Raw genomic sequence first — 17,450 nt, forward strand, 5'->3', positions numbered from 1 at the left:
TATTTCTGAAAATGAGATTCAGCCTGAATGAGGAACTCTCATCTCTGTTTTGTAGCTCAGTGATTCTCAATCCTAGCCCAGATATTAGAATTATCTGGAGAACTTGAAAATACCAATTGCCAAATGACTTGTCCCCAAATAATTAAATTGGAATAGTTGAGGATGGTGCCTGGCATCAATATTCCTTAAAAATTATTGCAGTGGAATGTGCGCTGGGGGTTGAAGACTACTAAGTGGGAGGATGGAGAGGCAGCGAGGTGTCTTGCACTGGTGCTGGTACTCAGTACAGCTTGTATTGCTGCAGCTTACTAGGTGCTTAGTATGTACAAGTTTTGTTCTAGGCATTTTCATAGAATGAGACTACCCTCATGTACTCCTTACAGTGAACTGTAAGCTTGTTTTGTTTCTATAGATGCGTATATGGAAAACTTTGAGGAGGTAAAGCAGTTTATTCAGAGTGGAATGGCACTTTTTGGAGATATTCTCTATTATGAAAGTGTGACTTAACCTGCTCATCTAGGTGCACTCTATCTGGTTTTTCATAGCATTGTTCTAGTAAGTGCACAATCAGTAACTCCTTGGTATTTGGAGTTAACACCTTTGCACATAACACACATGGTCTTTCATTTATATTAACAATATCAACAATCTTGCTGGGACGTCTCCACCAGGAAAAGCTAGGTACTCGGGGTGAGGTGTAGAATGTGTTCTCACTTGACTGGTCCAAAAGTCTGAGATCACTTGTTCTAGTGAGGGCATTTCTAAAACCGTGAAACCACCAGTAGTTTGTTGTCAGTGGTTTTGATATATAGCTCAATCAGTTTTAAGAGCCACAAACCCACTACCAACATCAAGATTGTTGTTGTTCAGTTGCTAAGTCGCGTCCGACTCTTTGCGACCCCATGGACTGCAGCATGCCAGGCTTCCCTGTCCTTCACTGAATATCTCCTGAATTTGCTCAAATTCATGTCCATTGGGTCAGCGATGCTATCTAACCATCTCATCCTCTGCCACCTCCTTCTCCTTTTACCTTTAGTCTTTCCCAGCAACAGGGTCTTTTCCAACGAGTCGGCTCTTCACATCAAGCAGCCAGAGTATTGGAGTTTCAGCTTCAACATCAGTCCTTCCAACGAATATTCAGGGTTGACTTCCTTTAGGATTGACTGGTTTGACCTCCTTACTATCCAAGGGATTCTCAAGAGTCTTCTCCAACACCACAGTTCAAAAGCATCAATTCTTCAGCACTCAGCCATTTTTATGGACCTAGACCAGCAAATAGAGTTCAGAGGGCTGAAGTGTTGCTTCTTCTCAGTAGCCACCTGCTTCCTCCACCGACCTGAGCAGACTCCACAATCTTGACTTTCTGTAAGAAGTTTATCCATATGCCAGCCCGAGCATGTGACTTCTTGGCAGTTAGGAGATAGGTCCTTCTGAAAGTTTGACTGATGGTAGGAGTGGAAACATGTGGGGTATATACCTTTCTTTCTTTCCCTAACTTGACCACATACTGTAATCTTTGATCCCCAAAGGAAGGCCTTGAAACCCAAAAAGGAGGCTGAAATCAGAGCTCTGAAAGTGTGGGTTAAGTTCTGGAAAGAAATGAAATGATACACCCCTACAGGACTCCAAAGATTACTTGGATTGGAGACTGGGATATTGACAGTGGGCGTTTACAGGGCAGTGGAGGTGGGTGACAGGTAAGCATTTGTCCTCTGTCCTGGCCCCAGACCCTCATCTGCCTTCCTCACCATTTCTTTTCTATTTGTGTTGTGAGCTCTAAGCTCAGAGGCCCCAGGGCTGGCGTCTGCCCTACCTCTTCCACCACTTGACACCCTCCATAGAACCCTCTCTAAGACAGAGCAGCAAGAAGCCTCTTTGATGCCAGGGAGCCTGTTTAGGGAAGCGCGTTTTGGTAACAGCACTCATCCTTTGATCTCCACAGCCTACAAGTTACCAACTTCAGGTTTGAAAATTCTGACAATCTTGTTTATTTTGCACTCTGAAAGCATAAGATCCTAGGATGAAAAGCTCTACCTTAAACACAAAAAAATAATAATACTTATACCCTAGGAGGATAAAAACTTGCTGTCTCCAGCTAAAGAGATATTTTTTATTCATGTAGCTTTTCATTTCCTTTTCCATACCTCTGTTACAAGTACATGGCCCTTGGAACCTCTGTGTTCTAATAAAGCACAGGAACGTAGGTGTAGATGGAAGCTCGGGGGGCCGCTGGCAGTGGGAACAATGAGGTCCATGGATCAGTGCCAGCCCTGGTCAGCCTTGGTCCTTTCTTTATGCAGAAGAAGTGATGTCTTATGATGAGGGAGGGAGGGAGGGAAGGATGGAGGAAGAGAGAGAGGGAAAAAAGATGAGCTGACAAAACAGGGACATTTGACCTGAGCCTGAGCAAAGGGGGTGGACAAGAGCTTTTTCTGGTAGAGGAAGGAGACAGTTCAAAAGGTCCCTAGCTGTCAACAGATTCCTGCATCCTGGAGCAGGGAAAAGGCTTTGTGCTGGTGGCAAGTGTGGCAGGAGACAGGGCCTGAGTCATGTAGGGTTAGAGACCATAGTACGGAATTGATTATTTTGTTCTTAGAGAAATAGATTTTAAGCAGAGGGCTAACATGGCCAGATTAATAAGGTTAGAAGATCCCTCTGGTTGCTGAGTGGTAGGGGAGAAAATTGACATTCAGTGAAGAGAAGGCCCGTCCCTCTCTGGTGGCCCAGAGGGGTTGGTGAGAAGTGGTCTGACTTTAATAACATTTTGAAAGCGGAGCCAACAGGGCTTGAAAATGGGTTGGTATGGATGGGAGAAGGGAAAGAGATGGATCAAAGCTGACAAAGGCTTTGAAGCCTGTTTTGGAAGGAATGTGTTGTGTAGCCAGGTATAGAAGACAGGAGAAATAGCGATTTGGGGGACATAATAGAAGCAAGTAAAGAGTTCTGTTGGGACTTGCCTGGTGATTCAGTGGTTAAGAATCCACCTTGCAATGCAGGGACTTGGGTTTTAACCCTGATCAGGGTTCTCACATGCAGGCGAGTGTCTAAGCCCAAGCGCTGCAACTACTGAGCCCCTGTGCCGCTGCTAGAGAGCCTGTGCCCCGCAACAAAAGATCCCACACGATGCAAGGGAGTCTGCGAACCACAACTGAGACCTGACCCAGCCAAATAAACAAATGATTAATTAACTTAATTAATTAGTAAAAAGTTTTGTTTGGACGGTGAGGTGTGAAATGCCTATAGACATCCAGGCTGAGGTGCTAAAGAGTCGGTGGAGAATGTATGGCAAAAACCACTACAATATTGTAAAATAATTAGCCTCCAACTAATAAAAATAAATAAAAAAAAATAAAAACTGGAAAAAAAAGAAAAAATAAATAAAATAAAAAAAAAGAGTCTGTGGATATGCATGTCTGGAATCCAAGGTAGCAGTCAGGCATTGAGATCATTCATTTCAGGCGTTCCTGGGCACTTTGGTTTTTATGGAGACTTTCCATATTTTAGAAGCGTTTGGCAGTTGGGCTCCCTTTGATTCCTGGGATGAACACCTGGAGAAGATGCTGGAACGTGTTGGGATTCCTCACATTCCCCCTGGGGAAAACACGTTTACATGATGAGCAGGCAAGACCCTCTGTGACTGTCCTGACCACTTATGGTGGAGTCCCTCTGAGTATGTTGCTAGACTGAGGCAACCATTTTTCTGTATTCTTTTCTGCACGTCTTCTTTCCTAAGTCAGGTGTGTATATATAGATCAACTTCCTATTCAAGTATGTTCCCCATGGAGTGTTGCACAATAATTAAGATCTAGCAAATTATGAATCCTGTTCACATTTCAAAGTTTCCTGAAAGTAACCCAGTCACAAGCATTCCAGGTGTTTGTGTGTGAGTATCATATACATGAAAATTTGACCCCACTGTCCTTCTGCCTTATACAAACAGCCAGTTAGATTACAGTCATTGTACACATCACATAGATGGTAAATCAGAAGACTGAGAAGAAACAGGAGTTGGATAATGCCTCAGAAAGGGGGCGGAAAATCTATAAGCCAAACACCACTTATTTATTACGTTTAGATAAATTTCCCCACTTGAACTGTCCCTAGCTTAAACTCTGCTTCCCCTTATTATTCCTACTTTTTAAGTTCCTTTTGCCATCTCCTGAAAAAAAGCACCTTTTATTGACCTTATTCCGTAATCTACTGTCGTCTTTAAGTCTTCTGGAATTTTGAATGTTTCCTATGTTTTGCTCTGTTAGAAAGTCTGGTCAACTTCACTTTGCTTCTAAACTCACCACATCACCAGCTCCCTACACAATCAAGCAAGGTGCCAGCTGGTAACACTGGTGGTGCCCAGGCTGTGCAAAAGCAGGGGACAGCAACACTCCAGGTGGGCTTTTCAGATGAGCAGATGCCGAGCACCTTCTGGAAAAACCAGTCTCCCTTCCTCTCTGCAGCTTAACAGCTGTGGGACTGTGAGCAAGTTATTGGATTTCTCCAGGCCTCTGTTCTCTTCTCAATAAATGGGGATCATTCTAACCCTCCTGTGATATTTGAATGAAGTGAATGAGTACCTATAAAACACTTAGTGGAGTACCTGCTACCCAGAAGGAACTCATTAAGCTTTAGTTCTTATCAGAACCCCCCTGAGTCTTTATCTCTCAGGAAACAATAACCACACACTCTGAAAACACACACATACCACTAAGTGACTATTAGTGAAGACAAATCAAGCTTCAGAAGCAAGCTAGACTGAAAAGATGAAGGGAAGTTGATAATCAAGACAAAGTAGAGAAACAATGCAGTGGTTCTCCAAGTGTGGTTTCCGGACCCGCAGCATCACTTGGGAGCTTGGTAGAAATGTAGATTCTCAGAGCTACTGCAGCGCTAGTGGTAAAGAACCCACCTGCTAATGCAGGAGACAAGAGAGACGTGGGTTTGATCCCTCGGTTGGGAAGATTGCCTGGAGGAGGGCATGGCAACCCGCTCCTGGAGAAATCCCGTGGACAGAGGAGCCTGGCAGGCTACAACCCATAGGGTCACAAAGAGTTGGACACGACTAAAGCGAGTTAGCATAGGCACTGAATCAGAACTCTGAGGGTGGGGTCGGGCAGTCTCAGTGTTAGCAGCCTCTGCAGGTAATTCTGATGCGTGTTGAAGCTGGAGAACCACTGGTCTAAAGTAAACCTAGCAGATATTGGGTGGGGAATAATGGTCCATGTCTGTGTACATACACACCATGGTTGGTAGAATGTTTGTAGCTGCTGAAGCTATTAACCAAGCCTGGTAGTATCAGCAAAATCTCACCAAATTGGAGATTAATTACCCATTTTCCTTTGGTACTGTTGTCTGAATAGAAATGTAACTAAAGTACTTATTTTCCATGACTTTGCACTCAATTCATTTGGGATTGAAAACTACTAAGTCATCAACTTTTTGTTCTTTTTTTTTTCTAGGAAATTCCACTTACTTGGATGACCATGGACCACCTCCTAGTAAGGTAAGATCTTTGCTTATGCTATAAATCACCTTTTCCTTCTCTCAGTACCTACAGCCTCCAACAACCCCAACCACATCCCTCCTGGCCCAGAATTGTTCGATAGTAGGTATGGGCGTCAAGTTCATCTTTGATTAACAATGAGTAGAAAAAGGAAGCATGCAAAGAATATAAAAATGGGTAAAAATAATGTTGGTATGTTAACATCTTTTCACCCATGTTTCTTACTTCTAGCAGGATGGAAATGAATCCCAGAATTGATGAGGCCAGGGTTCCAGATAAAGGTCCCTTGAGTGTCCCCTGAGGGAGCAGGTGGCAATGTTTATTTCGTCAGTAGCTGTAGCTATCCCAGGCAGGGGAACCTCAGGACCGAGTTCAGACTTCTGGCTGCTTCTCCTGGTTGCTGCCTCCTTTGCCTCTGTATTCTTGCTGGCCCATGATGTGGTGTCCACAACCCAGCCCCCTCGTGCCTTTAGGCCTTGGACCAGACTCATGTCTGCCCCATCCTCCATGGCCTGCCTTTCCCGGGCTACTCCGCTCAGGGTTCAGTCCCCTGGAACCAGCCTTCTCCGCCAGTGTCCTTTCAAGGCTGGCCTGGCCTGGCTGGCACAACCACGTCTGCTCTTAGAAGCAATATTGGTATGATGTCTAAGGGTCAGGACTATCCAGTGACGTGTAGTTCCCCACAACTATCTACTTTCTTAACCTCAATGAAAACCAAATATCAATCTACCGAAAAAGGAGAAAAATATAGATTCTCTTTGACCACTTAAGGTGATGTCACCAAAGTGCAGTTGTAAGTACATAGTGAGAAAATAATCAAGCACTCACCTTAGAGGAGGGAAATGCACCATAAAACTGGTCTTTGAATTTATGGGATCTGAAGAAGAACTCTACCATGTTTAAGACCACGAGCTTTGGAATAAGGTATTTCTGGGTTCATCTTGAGTTTTACTGCTATCAGCATATGACATTGAACAGATAACTTGATATGTCAAGCCTCAATTTTTTTGATGTGCAAAGTGGGTTAAAAATATGACCCACAGTAAGGGCATCTAAAAGGATTGAACAAGTTGATATACGACAAGCCCTCAGCACCTAGCATGTGATAAGCGTTAAATAAACGGTAGCTAATGTTAATTAGACTGGAATAGCATTAAGATTGTTGATGAATGGTACAGTGATGTTTATCACAGTGGTGAATGGCTTATCACTTGGTCCACTGCATATATACTGAATGCCTGTGATGCTGCAGGCACTAGAAATACAGATATGAAACAAAACAAGAACAACGACAAGGCAGTTCCTACCCTAGAGAAACAAAGGAATGTAGAGGATTAGACACCATTTGAGAAAAAGGACTGCATCTAGCTCATCTCAGTATCCTCACATCCTTGCGTTTAGCCTCGATGCACAGAGAGGCGCATCCTGACTATTCATTAATTTTCACTGAACTGGACCACGGGATCCAGAGCTGGAATCTGAATTAGGTCTCCTGGCTCCCATCCTAGGTTCTTTCCACTCGGCCAGGATTCTCAAACTTTAGCTTGCATCAGGATTTCCTGGAGGCTTGTTAAAACACGGATTGCCAGGCCCAGACCCCTAAGTGTCTGATGCAGTAGGTTGAGGGTGGGACGTGAGAATTTGCATCTTTAACTAGCTCCTGAGCGATGGTGAATACTGCACGTCTGGGGACAAAATTTGAGATCCATTGCTCTAAAACCATGAATATCAAGAAAGTCGGTTCCCTGGACACTTTCTATTTTGTTTTTACTGCCAATAGCCTAGAGAGAGTGGCATGGCTTCTTGCATAAAGGCTATTAATTAATAATGATGACTCACCATTGTAACCTTTCTTGTGGTGAAAACATATTTTCTTTGGTCCATAACCTGCCCCAGAGGGAAAAGAAGTGGGAGTGGGGAAGGACGGTGTGGACAGCCTGCTAGGTTTCTTTACCCCTTAACTGTGTTTCTCTCCTAAGTTGGGCCAAGTGAGCCCTCCCCACCCTCAACTCCCTCCGCTCTGCAGGAAAGGGGGCTAGGTGACTCAGCATGTGGGGTCTATTAGCTGTGAGTGGCATGTCAGGCCATTACTTTGGGCTCCAGGTCTGATAAACAGGATTTTACTTGGTCAGAAGACTCAGGCCCACTTCCCATAAGCTTGCCTTCTGGAGCCCAGTCCTTGGTGACTCACCTGGAACTACTCCTTGAGCCTGTCTGGGGGCCTTGCTCTTGCCAAGCTGGCCATCTTGCCTACTTCTTTGCTAGTCTGGTGGTGCCTGGATTCTGTATTTGCTGGGCTCTCGCCCCTTGATCCCATAGGGCTTTCTCTGGCTCTGCATTCTCCGCTTCCTACAACCTAATCTTCACCCCTCTCTCTTCTGCCACTCCCAACCAAGACTTAACCAAGATGTGCAGGTCATATAAGGCCATTTTAGGTCATTTTCAGAATAAATCCAGTTTTATAAACTCCACTCAAGTTTTAAAATTGTGAGTATGATCTCTTTCAGCTAGCAGAGATTATAGGTAATACAGCAGAGATTATATAATACAGATTCTTTCACTATAAGTTTATTTTCATTATCTAGGAATGGAGTAGCAAAAACCCTCTTCACTTTCTAACCAGTAGCTGAAATAAGAAAAATGAGTAAAAATAATATTGGTACATTAACATCTTTTCATCCGTGCTTATTACTTCTGGCAGGGTGGAAGTGAACCCCGGAAGTGATGAGGTCAGAGTTCAGATAAGGGTCCCTTGATTGTCCCCCGAGGTGAGGCCTCGATTATTTAAGTCTGCAGACCACTGGTGTATTCAGGGACATGGTGGTATCAGGGAATAAGGACTCACACATGTGTGGCCTCTGGAGTGAACCCCCCAGCCTGGCAGTAGGAAGCACGACTGAGTCCAGATCCACAGTTTTCATATTTGTTTAGCACTCAGAAATAACTTTTTGATGCCAAGACTGAAAGAGCTGTGATCTAGATAAAATAGGATTTTGAAACCCTGAAAATGGACTGAGGTTTACAGGCGAGTTCTCATTTTATTGCAAGTTCAGTTCCACAAGTTTCGCATTCCACAAGTAATTACCATTTAGGAATTGGGGTGTGTGCCACACAGATCATCCAGGGCCCAAAGCTTCATTCTCTCCAGTTTTTTCATAAAAAAGAACCAAATGCCTCTGACTTTTACTTGTTTTTCAAGTCCACTTTAACCTCCCAGTTTTTGATCTGTGTCATTATTCAAAGGCAGATGTTAATGTTTTCTTTTGTCGACTGCTTTTTACGACCGCTTTGTGTGTACACAGAATTTAGTGGTTTAAGGTTAGAGCCCTACTGAGACTGAACATGGAGGTTTCTGTTGAATGAACTAGGAAGATACTTTTGAGTACAAAAACAGGTGTGACACAACAGTGTAGTGTGATCCCACATCTTAAAACATGTATGCATACGTCTGTGTGTACACAGAGAGAAGCCTGGGAGGATAAAGATGTTTAGTCCGGATGGTGAGATTTTTAGGAGGTTTTTAAACTCATTTCCTTATTTTTTGTATAAATTTGAGTTCATTGAAGTGATGCTTGCTCAGTCTAAAAATTGCTTGGGGCTGGGGGAATGCCACCACCTCCACCCCACCAACCCCACCAAAGGTGGTGTGAGCTGCTGGCACTGGCAATGATAAATTCTGGAGGAGGCATATAGGATACAGATATTATTTCACATATGTTGGGTTCCCAAATCGGATAGATAAGGAGAGCTGATCTAAGCAACTCAAGAAAAATAAAATCTCTATCCATCACTGATGTCTATCATTTCTTATGTGCCAAGCACTCTGCTAGGCACTTTGCATGGAAGTTTAGTCTCTGTAAAATTTATAGGCTTCTCTGGTGGCTCCGTGGTAAAGACTCCACCTGCCAATGCAGGAGATGCAGGTTTGATCTCTGGGTTGGGAAGATCCCACATGCTGTGGAGCAACTAAAGCTGTGTGCTACAACTATTGAGTCTGTGCTCTGGAGCCCGGAACCACAACTCCTGAGCCCACGTGCCACAACTACCATAGCCTGTGTGTCCTAGAGTCCATGCTCTGCAACAAGCGAAACCATGGCAATGAGAAGCCCTCATACTGCACCTAGAGAGTAGCGTCCACTTGCCACAACTAGAAAACGCCCTTACAGCAACAGAGACTCAGCACAACCAAGAATAAATAAATAAATAAAATATTAAAAATTAGAAAGAAATCTATAGAAGGGACTTCCCTGGTGGTCCAGTGGTTAAGACTTCGCCTTCCAATGCAGGGGTTGCGGGTTTGATCCCTGATTGGGAGCTAAGATTCCACAAGCCTTGTGGCCACAAAACCAAAGCATAAAACAGAACCAATATTGTAACAAATTCAAGAAAAAACTTAAATAGTCCACATTAGAAAAAAAATCTTTAAAAAGCTCTGAAGAAGAGTAGTTCTTTAATCCTTATTTTGCAGATGAGGGAACTGGATCTTAGGGAGGCTGAAAAACTTGCCAGAGGGAAGCACTAAGGATTGAACTTGTGATTCCGGCCCAGAACTGTGTCTGTAGCTCCAGGGTTCACACTTTTAACCATTCCAAGATGAGTAATTTAATATAAAGACTAATTTTTTTACCTTATTTCTGGAGGTTTACCCTTTTATTATATATAAGTTCTCTGGCTTTTTAACTAATATGATAAACAAGCTTTAACTCTCAGTATAACAGAAAAATAAATAGTCATCACCATTTACTATCGAGTCCAATGGAACTTTTAAAAATATCAATCCACTGAATATTTCTCTTCTTTTTCCTTCCAGTCACCTTTGTATACATGCTCACCATCAGCATTTGTTCATTTACATACTGTATATAGAGTAAATTTTGGTATACAGACATTATAAAAGGTGAAAAAAGACTGTCCCATTTTCATTTAGCAAAATGGGATGGTCTAGGTTTTTTTAAGCCTTTTCTTTTGTATTGGGGTATAGTTGATTAACAATGTTGTGGTAATTTCAGGTGAATAGCAAGGGGACTCCGCCGTACATATACTTGTATCCATTCTCCCCCAAGCTCCCCTCAGGATGGTCCAGGTTCTTATTGCAAAATATCGCTTATGTGTGTTAGTTGCTCAGTCATGTCTGACTCTTTGCAACCCCATGGGCTGTAGCCGCCAGGCTCTTCTGTCCATGGAATTCTCCAGGCAAGAGTAGTAGAGTGGGTTGCTATTCCCTTCTCCAAGGGATCTTCCCGACCCAGGCATCAAACCTGGGCCTCCAGCATTGCAGGCAGATTCTTTACCATCTGAGCCACCAGGAAAGCCCAAATACTGTTTGATGAAGTCCTTACCCTTGATGACCAAGTGCGTGGGAATACCATATTTTCTTTTTGTCCTTAGAAATATGTTGTTCCCGCATAGACATTTTGCCTTGAAAGAATTAATGTAGGATATCATCATCTGAAGACTCATGGTCTGAGGGTTCACTTTCATGATCAGGTGAATTTCATCAGCATCTTCAGGGTCTTGTGTGCTGAGCTCTGACTCTGAGCATTCTTTTCTGATTTTTCTAATGCCTGGGAAACCTCTCCAACCATCGATTTTCTTCTCTTTGTCATCAGAGGCGAGAATGAAGCATTCCGAATTCTCCACTCTATTCAATGAATATTAAAAACAAACCACAAAGATGGTGTTTCCAGTCTTCTGCTAGACCTTTTGTAAAGATGATGCAACACTTTGGGCTGCACAATAAAATAAGAAGAGTGGTGCAGTAGTGACAAGTTATTTTCTTTAATGAATCGTTCTAAGCCTGCACTGTTCAGTACAGGAGCCCCTAGGTTCATATAGCAATTTAAATTAATTAAAATTCAAAATAAACATTCATTTCTTCAGTTGCCTTAGTCACATATCACATTCTTTGTAGCTATGTGCAGTTAGTGCTACTGTAGTGAACAACACAGAATAAAACATTTCAATCATCACTGAACAGTTCTAAGCTAAGTGCATTTCTAAGCTATTCCATCATCTTCCATTTTTTTCTATTACTTTAGTCTTTTTAAAGCATACTTGGGAATAATTGATGCATAATTGGTCGGTAATTGTTTTAGGATGATGAACTAGCAAAATGTTTCAAGATATAGGGAGAGAAATCATTTGAGACCCCATAATGGGTCTTAAATTTTTAAAAGAGGCCAGCAGATCCTATTATATGGTAATTACATTATATTACATACTATATATTATTATTATCTAATTATAATTACATTATATGGACCTATTATATGATAATTGCAAGGTAGAGTGAGTTTTATTCTCTTTATTTTTTTAAGAACAAGTATATTTTCTTTGGAACATCTCTAAGAAAGAATTACAGTCAAGAAATATTAATCCATACAAGTAGTTAGAACTGCTCAAAAAAAAAAAAAAATCCCCAAACCTAAAACACTAAAATGGATTCCAGGGAATCCTGATGGTTTATTGAGACTTAAGATATATTACTGACACCTGCATTTGTATACAAAAGTATTCTGACATATAATGCATATATGTTTTTTTTGTATGTAAAGTAATACGCTAGCTAGTTTAGTATTTGAGATTCTATTTTTAAATGGCTTTGTTAGAAAAGTGTTTATAATTTGTTATGCTGTAAAATCTCCAAATGAATGAAAAGTGGTAGTATTAATTGAGGTGACATTTATATGCACTTAGCAGTATCTGGCGATGAACAATTGCTCAATGAAGGTTAGTTCTTCTTACCCACCCCCCCAGAAGCGAATTTCCCTTCGTGTGCCCAGTCACTCAGTCATGTCCAACTCTTTGTGACCCTATGGACTGTACCTCACCAGGCTCCTCTGTCCATGGAATCTTCCAGGCAAGAGTACTGGAGTGGGTTGCCACTTCCTACTCTGGGGGATCTTCCTGACCCAGGGATCAAACCCACATCTCTTGCATCTCCTGCATTGGCAGGCAGATTCTTTACCACTCATGCCACCTGGGAAGCCCTAATTTCCCCTTTATTGTTGTTGTTCAGTTGTGCAGTCATGTCTGACTCTTTGTGACCTCATGGACTGCAACACACCAGGCTTCCTTGTCCTTCACGATCTTCTGGAGTTTGTGCAAACCCATGTCCATTGAGTCAGTGATGCCATCCAACCATCTCATCCTCTGTCACCCCCTTCACCTCCTGCCTTCAATCTTTCCCAGCATCAGGGTTTCCCTTTAGTATCAATTAATTAATGAGTGACTACTTTGTGCTGGGAATCAGGAAGATGTGATAAAAACGGAAGATAATCCCCTGCTATATTATATGTTATTAACATAATCTAGTTGTGTCTTAAGATTTCAAGGAACTGAAGATGATGAGAGAACATGCTTCTGTGGGATGTATCCGTCAGTCTAAATGATCCTGTGCAGACAACCATTCATTCATTCAGGCGTGTACTGTGCACCAGATTTGTGCTGGACTCTGTGCTAGGTACTGAGGCCATCAGGCATAGTCCCTGACCTCAAGGAGTTTAGACTCAAGTGGGAAAGACAGGCTAGCACACAGACCCAATCTAATACATTAAGTAGGTGGCTAGGTGCTATGATAAGGATGAATCCAGGAGGTTCTGCCTGACCTGCCCTCCAAGTGGGAGCCCTGAAAATGGAGTAGGAAGAACAAACCAAGTCAAAGAGTCTGGTACGGACAGGGTGAGGGGGAACGGGCCTCGCAACTGGGATTTGAGGAGTGGTGTGTGGAAAATTGAGTTATGAATTGCTTTGAGGAGCTTGGCTTTGACAAGAAGGAGTAAAAGAATGACAACCAAGGAGATGGAGACCACATTGGCACAACTGTATTGTAGAAAAAAGTTATCTAGTAGGAAAAGAGGGAAGAATGACAGATTCAGTTCTGAATGGTATTACGAATTGACCTGTGTCCCTCAAAAGACATGGTGTAGTCCAAACCACAGGAATCTGGGAATTCAGTCTTTTTTGGAAATAGTCTCTTTGCAGATGCCATAACATTAAGATGAGATCATACTGGGCCTAAAAGCTATGACAAACCTAGACAGTGTATTTAAAAGCTGAGACATCACTTTGTTGACAAAGGCCATATAGCTAAGGTTATAGTTTTTCCAGTAATCATGTATGGATATGAGAGTTGGACCATAAAGAAAGCTGAGAGTCAAAGAACTGATGCTGTGGTGCTGTGAACTGTGAACTGTGGTGCTGGAGAAGACTCTTGAACAGCAAGGAGATCAAACCAGTCAATCCTAAAGGAAATCAACCCTGAATATTCATTGGAGGAACTGATGCTGAAGCTGAAACTCCAATCTTTTGGCCACCTGATGTGAAGAGCCAACTCATTGGAAAAGACCCTGATGCTGGGAAAGATTGAGGGCAGGAGGAGAAGGGGGTGACAGAAGATGAGATGGTTGGGGATGACATCCTTGACCCAATGGACATGAGTTTGAGCAAAGTCCAGGAGACAGTGAAGGATAGGAAGCCTGGTGGGCTGCTGTCCATGGGGTTGCATAGAGTTGGACATGACTGAGTGAATGAACAACAAATCCCATGTGCCTGATGTCCTTATGAGAAGAAGGAAATTGTACACAGAGACAGAGACCAACAGGAAGAAGGCCATGTGATGATGGAGGCAAAGATTGGAGTCAAGTAGCACCAAAGATTGCTGGCAACCACCAGAATCCAGGAGAGAGACACGGAACACATTCCCCTCTGAGCCCTCAAAAAGAAGTTAGCCCTGCTGACACCTTGATTTCCAACTTCTGGCCTCTGAACTGTGAGAGAATAAATTTCTTTTGCATTAAGCTACCCAATTTGTGATACTCTGTTATGGCAGTCCTAGAAAGTAATTCAAATGGACTGAGTTTTATACCTTCAATTACCAGGATAGCATTGTGTTATATACCCTGTTAGCCATTATTTGGTTTGGGTTAATAAGCATTGAAACTATCCTTAGAAATCTATCATTGGGATAATTTAAGTGCACTTTCCAATTTTTTTCAACATTCACTTTTTCCCTAACTATCTGGCTTCACTTTTCTTGGTAATTTCTTTTTCTTTATAATTCTTCTGTCTTTTGCTATTTTATTATCCCCAATATTCTTCACAGTTTCTTTCATTTGAAATTTATATCTATTGTTCAAATTGTGTTTTTTAATACTCAAAAATCATTTTATACTTTTTATACATTTTATATTTTTCTCTGAAAAGGACATCAGCAACAATCCAATTAGGAAGATAGACTGCATATTTGTTTCGGTTTGGTTTTTCCTTTTCAATATCTCCTTTAAAATTAGAGATGTATATGCTGAAAGAAGGTGTTTTAATGTTCTCTAGTGAAGACCATGTTTTCCATTCCTTGCTTGGAGCCTCTGAAGGAAAGTCCATATCTAGTAATCATAGTAGATGAGTGATTTCCGGAAGATACTGAGAATACAGTTACTTGCAGGTGTCTTGGCCACGCATCCATCAACGTAGAGAGGGTTTCTGCATCCAAAACTCCCCTTTTCCCTGAGGGCAGGATTGCTGACCTTGATGTTCATGTACATTTGGTCACAGTCAATTTTTACTTGAAAGAGTAGAGCTAAGATTCAAGAGGAAAAGCAACTTCTTGTTTCTTTCTCTAAAACCTCAAAACTGTTTTTTTCAGGATATAGGCAGGGCCATCCACCTTGTTTTCCTCTGTCTGTGAAGTCTGCAGGAAGCACACACCTCTGGCACAAACCGGGCTGTGTGCGGGGCCTGCCTCGTACGCCTGCTTCCATGTCCGTGGTTCCTGAAGCTACGACTATTGAGAAGAGACCCCCATTTTATCCTGCTGTGGTGTCAGATGTGGTCAAAGACCCACATTATCTGGATTTCTTTCAGGGAAAAGTTGGCATCCTCTCAGAAGCTTATATCTTTTTATTATTATCTAAGGCAGAAACAATGAAGTATCTAGAGAGTCATTCTTATATGATAAAATATTCCAAACAAACACAAAAAATTAGACAAATAATACATCCGTGCCCAATATACCCAATGTACCCACCCCATATGTTCAAAACACATTACTATTTCAACTTGCCAGTTCTCATTCTGACTTTCATATTCACTCTTGGTGACTAGGAGGAGGAACATGGATTTTGCCATCGGACCTCGGTTCAAATTCTGGCTGTGTAACTAGTTATCCTACAAGAAGTACTTTACCTCTTTAAACTTCCGTTTTCTATTTCTAAAAGAAAATAGTCGTAATATATAGCCACCTCTTTGAACTGTGAGGCTTAAATGTGACAAATGGAAAGCAGTCAGCATGATGCCAGACACAGGAAAGCTGCCAGGATTGGTCTTTCCTTCATACAGCCTTTCACAAATTCTGGTAGCTCACTTTGATGTAATGTAGAGTAAGCCTCACTCCCAACCCCCAACCCTATTTTCTTTGGATTTTTGAAAGCAGTTAATTAAATGTCAGTTGGCATACCAAATGCCATCTCCTAACTTAAAAAAATTTCAGGTCCTGTCATCCCTTCTTTTATTCCCTGGGCTAGTTCAGCACTCTAAGCAAGGCCTTCCACCATCCCCTAGCCATTTAGCTTTTCTTACAGCCCATATCGTTCTCTGTGTTCACACCTGACTTTACCCAATGTCCTTTTAAAAAAAACGACAAAAGTGAAGCTGCTTTTCATTTTATGGAAGAACCAATTGCACTGGGTAATAGGTTTGTGTTTAATGATTCATGATAAATATATTAGGTTTAGCGAAAGAGAGAACTAGCAGGACAGAATGAGGCAGGGAGTTAGGAATCAGTTTCACTCTGATGAGCATGACCTTGAAGGTGTCCCTTCTATCCTCTCATTTCGTTGATTGCTGCAAACGATAGGAAAATTAATGACTTGAATATTTTTGAATAAGTCTGGGTGTCTGAGCTCAGTGTGAGCTATAAAGAACTTTATGCTTTGGTATTTGGTTTGAGATGAGTAATCAATAGCTTAGAAGGTTAAGAAAATCAGCCTTACATAATCTTAGCCTGAAGTCACCTGTATTCTGGCTTCACTCTTCCTTTGGACTCATCCCAGCTCTCAACCATCAACGCATCGACGTGGAAGTTTTGGCACAGCTAGTGGCCTCTTGGGATTTCTACCTTCCACAGAGATCTGTATACAAGTTCAGAGATAGTATTTCTAAATTTATCAATTTTATGAGCATGTAATGTATACTGTCTTTCCCAAGAAGAACATAATGAATCCATTTCTTCTTCAACAAATGTTTAGCACTATTAAACACATCTTCCACTTTTTTTTTAGTTAAAATTTTTTTTGTAAAACCACGGGTTTAAAAATATGTGATTTATGTAATTGTTCTTTTAGCATCTGCCCCACCCCACTCTCCAAGCCCCAAGGGCTAGTTATCACTGATAAGATGTTCTCCAAACTTTATCCAAAGCAGCACCAGTTATGATCATAGACTTAACACACTGTTGGGTTTGGGCTGCCTTTAACAAAAAACATGAAGCATGAAATTTTAAAATTGCATTGTTGTTGGAAATCATATTTAATCTAGAAATTGCTTTAGTAAATTAAGAAAACCCATGCCACCATTCTTTGGCAGGGTTAACAACTGGCCTGGAGGTTTTCAAAGTTGTAGTAACTTAATCATCTTAACAGTTCCCAATATAGGTTACCTATTTCTTTCTGCTTGTTTATTTCCTCCTTGACCATCTGATCAGTTTATTTTGTTGTTGTTTTAAAAATTATACGTGCTTCTATTTTGTTTTGATTTGGGAAGTACAGAAAATTATAGAGTAGCAGGAAAACATAATCACCCATAGTGACACCACTCAGAGGCAAACCGTAATGAAGAGTTTTTCACAGTTCTGTCCAGTTTTTATATTATATTAAGAATATTAAAGTCTTATGTACCTTTTGTTGCCAATAGTTTGCCAGTCCTTGTGACTTTATGCACATACATAATGCAGAGTTTG

General features: G+C 41.7%; 1 protein-coding gene across 1 annotated transcript in view; it reads left to right on the forward strand.

Moving 5' to 3' along the window:
• The window catches only part of UST (uronyl 2-sulfotransferase), a 303,123-nt gene that overhangs the window by 117,911 nt on the left and 167,762 nt on the right, over nucleotides 1-17,450 (forward strand). The window contains exon 2 of the mRNA XM_043457263.1: nucleotides 5,454-5,497. Coding sequence (XP_043313198.1) covers nucleotides 5,454-5,497 — 44 coding nt within the window. The remainder of the gene's footprint in view (nucleotides 1-5,453; nucleotides 5,498-17,450) is intronic.

The sequence above is a fragment of the Cervus canadensis genome, chromosome 33 (genome assembly GCF_019320065.1).
Source record: "Cervus canadensis isolate Bull #8, Minnesota chromosome 33, ASM1932006v1, whole genome shotgun sequence".
Lineage (NCBI taxonomy): Eukaryota > Metazoa > Chordata > Mammalia > Artiodactyla > Cervidae > Cervus > Cervus canadensis.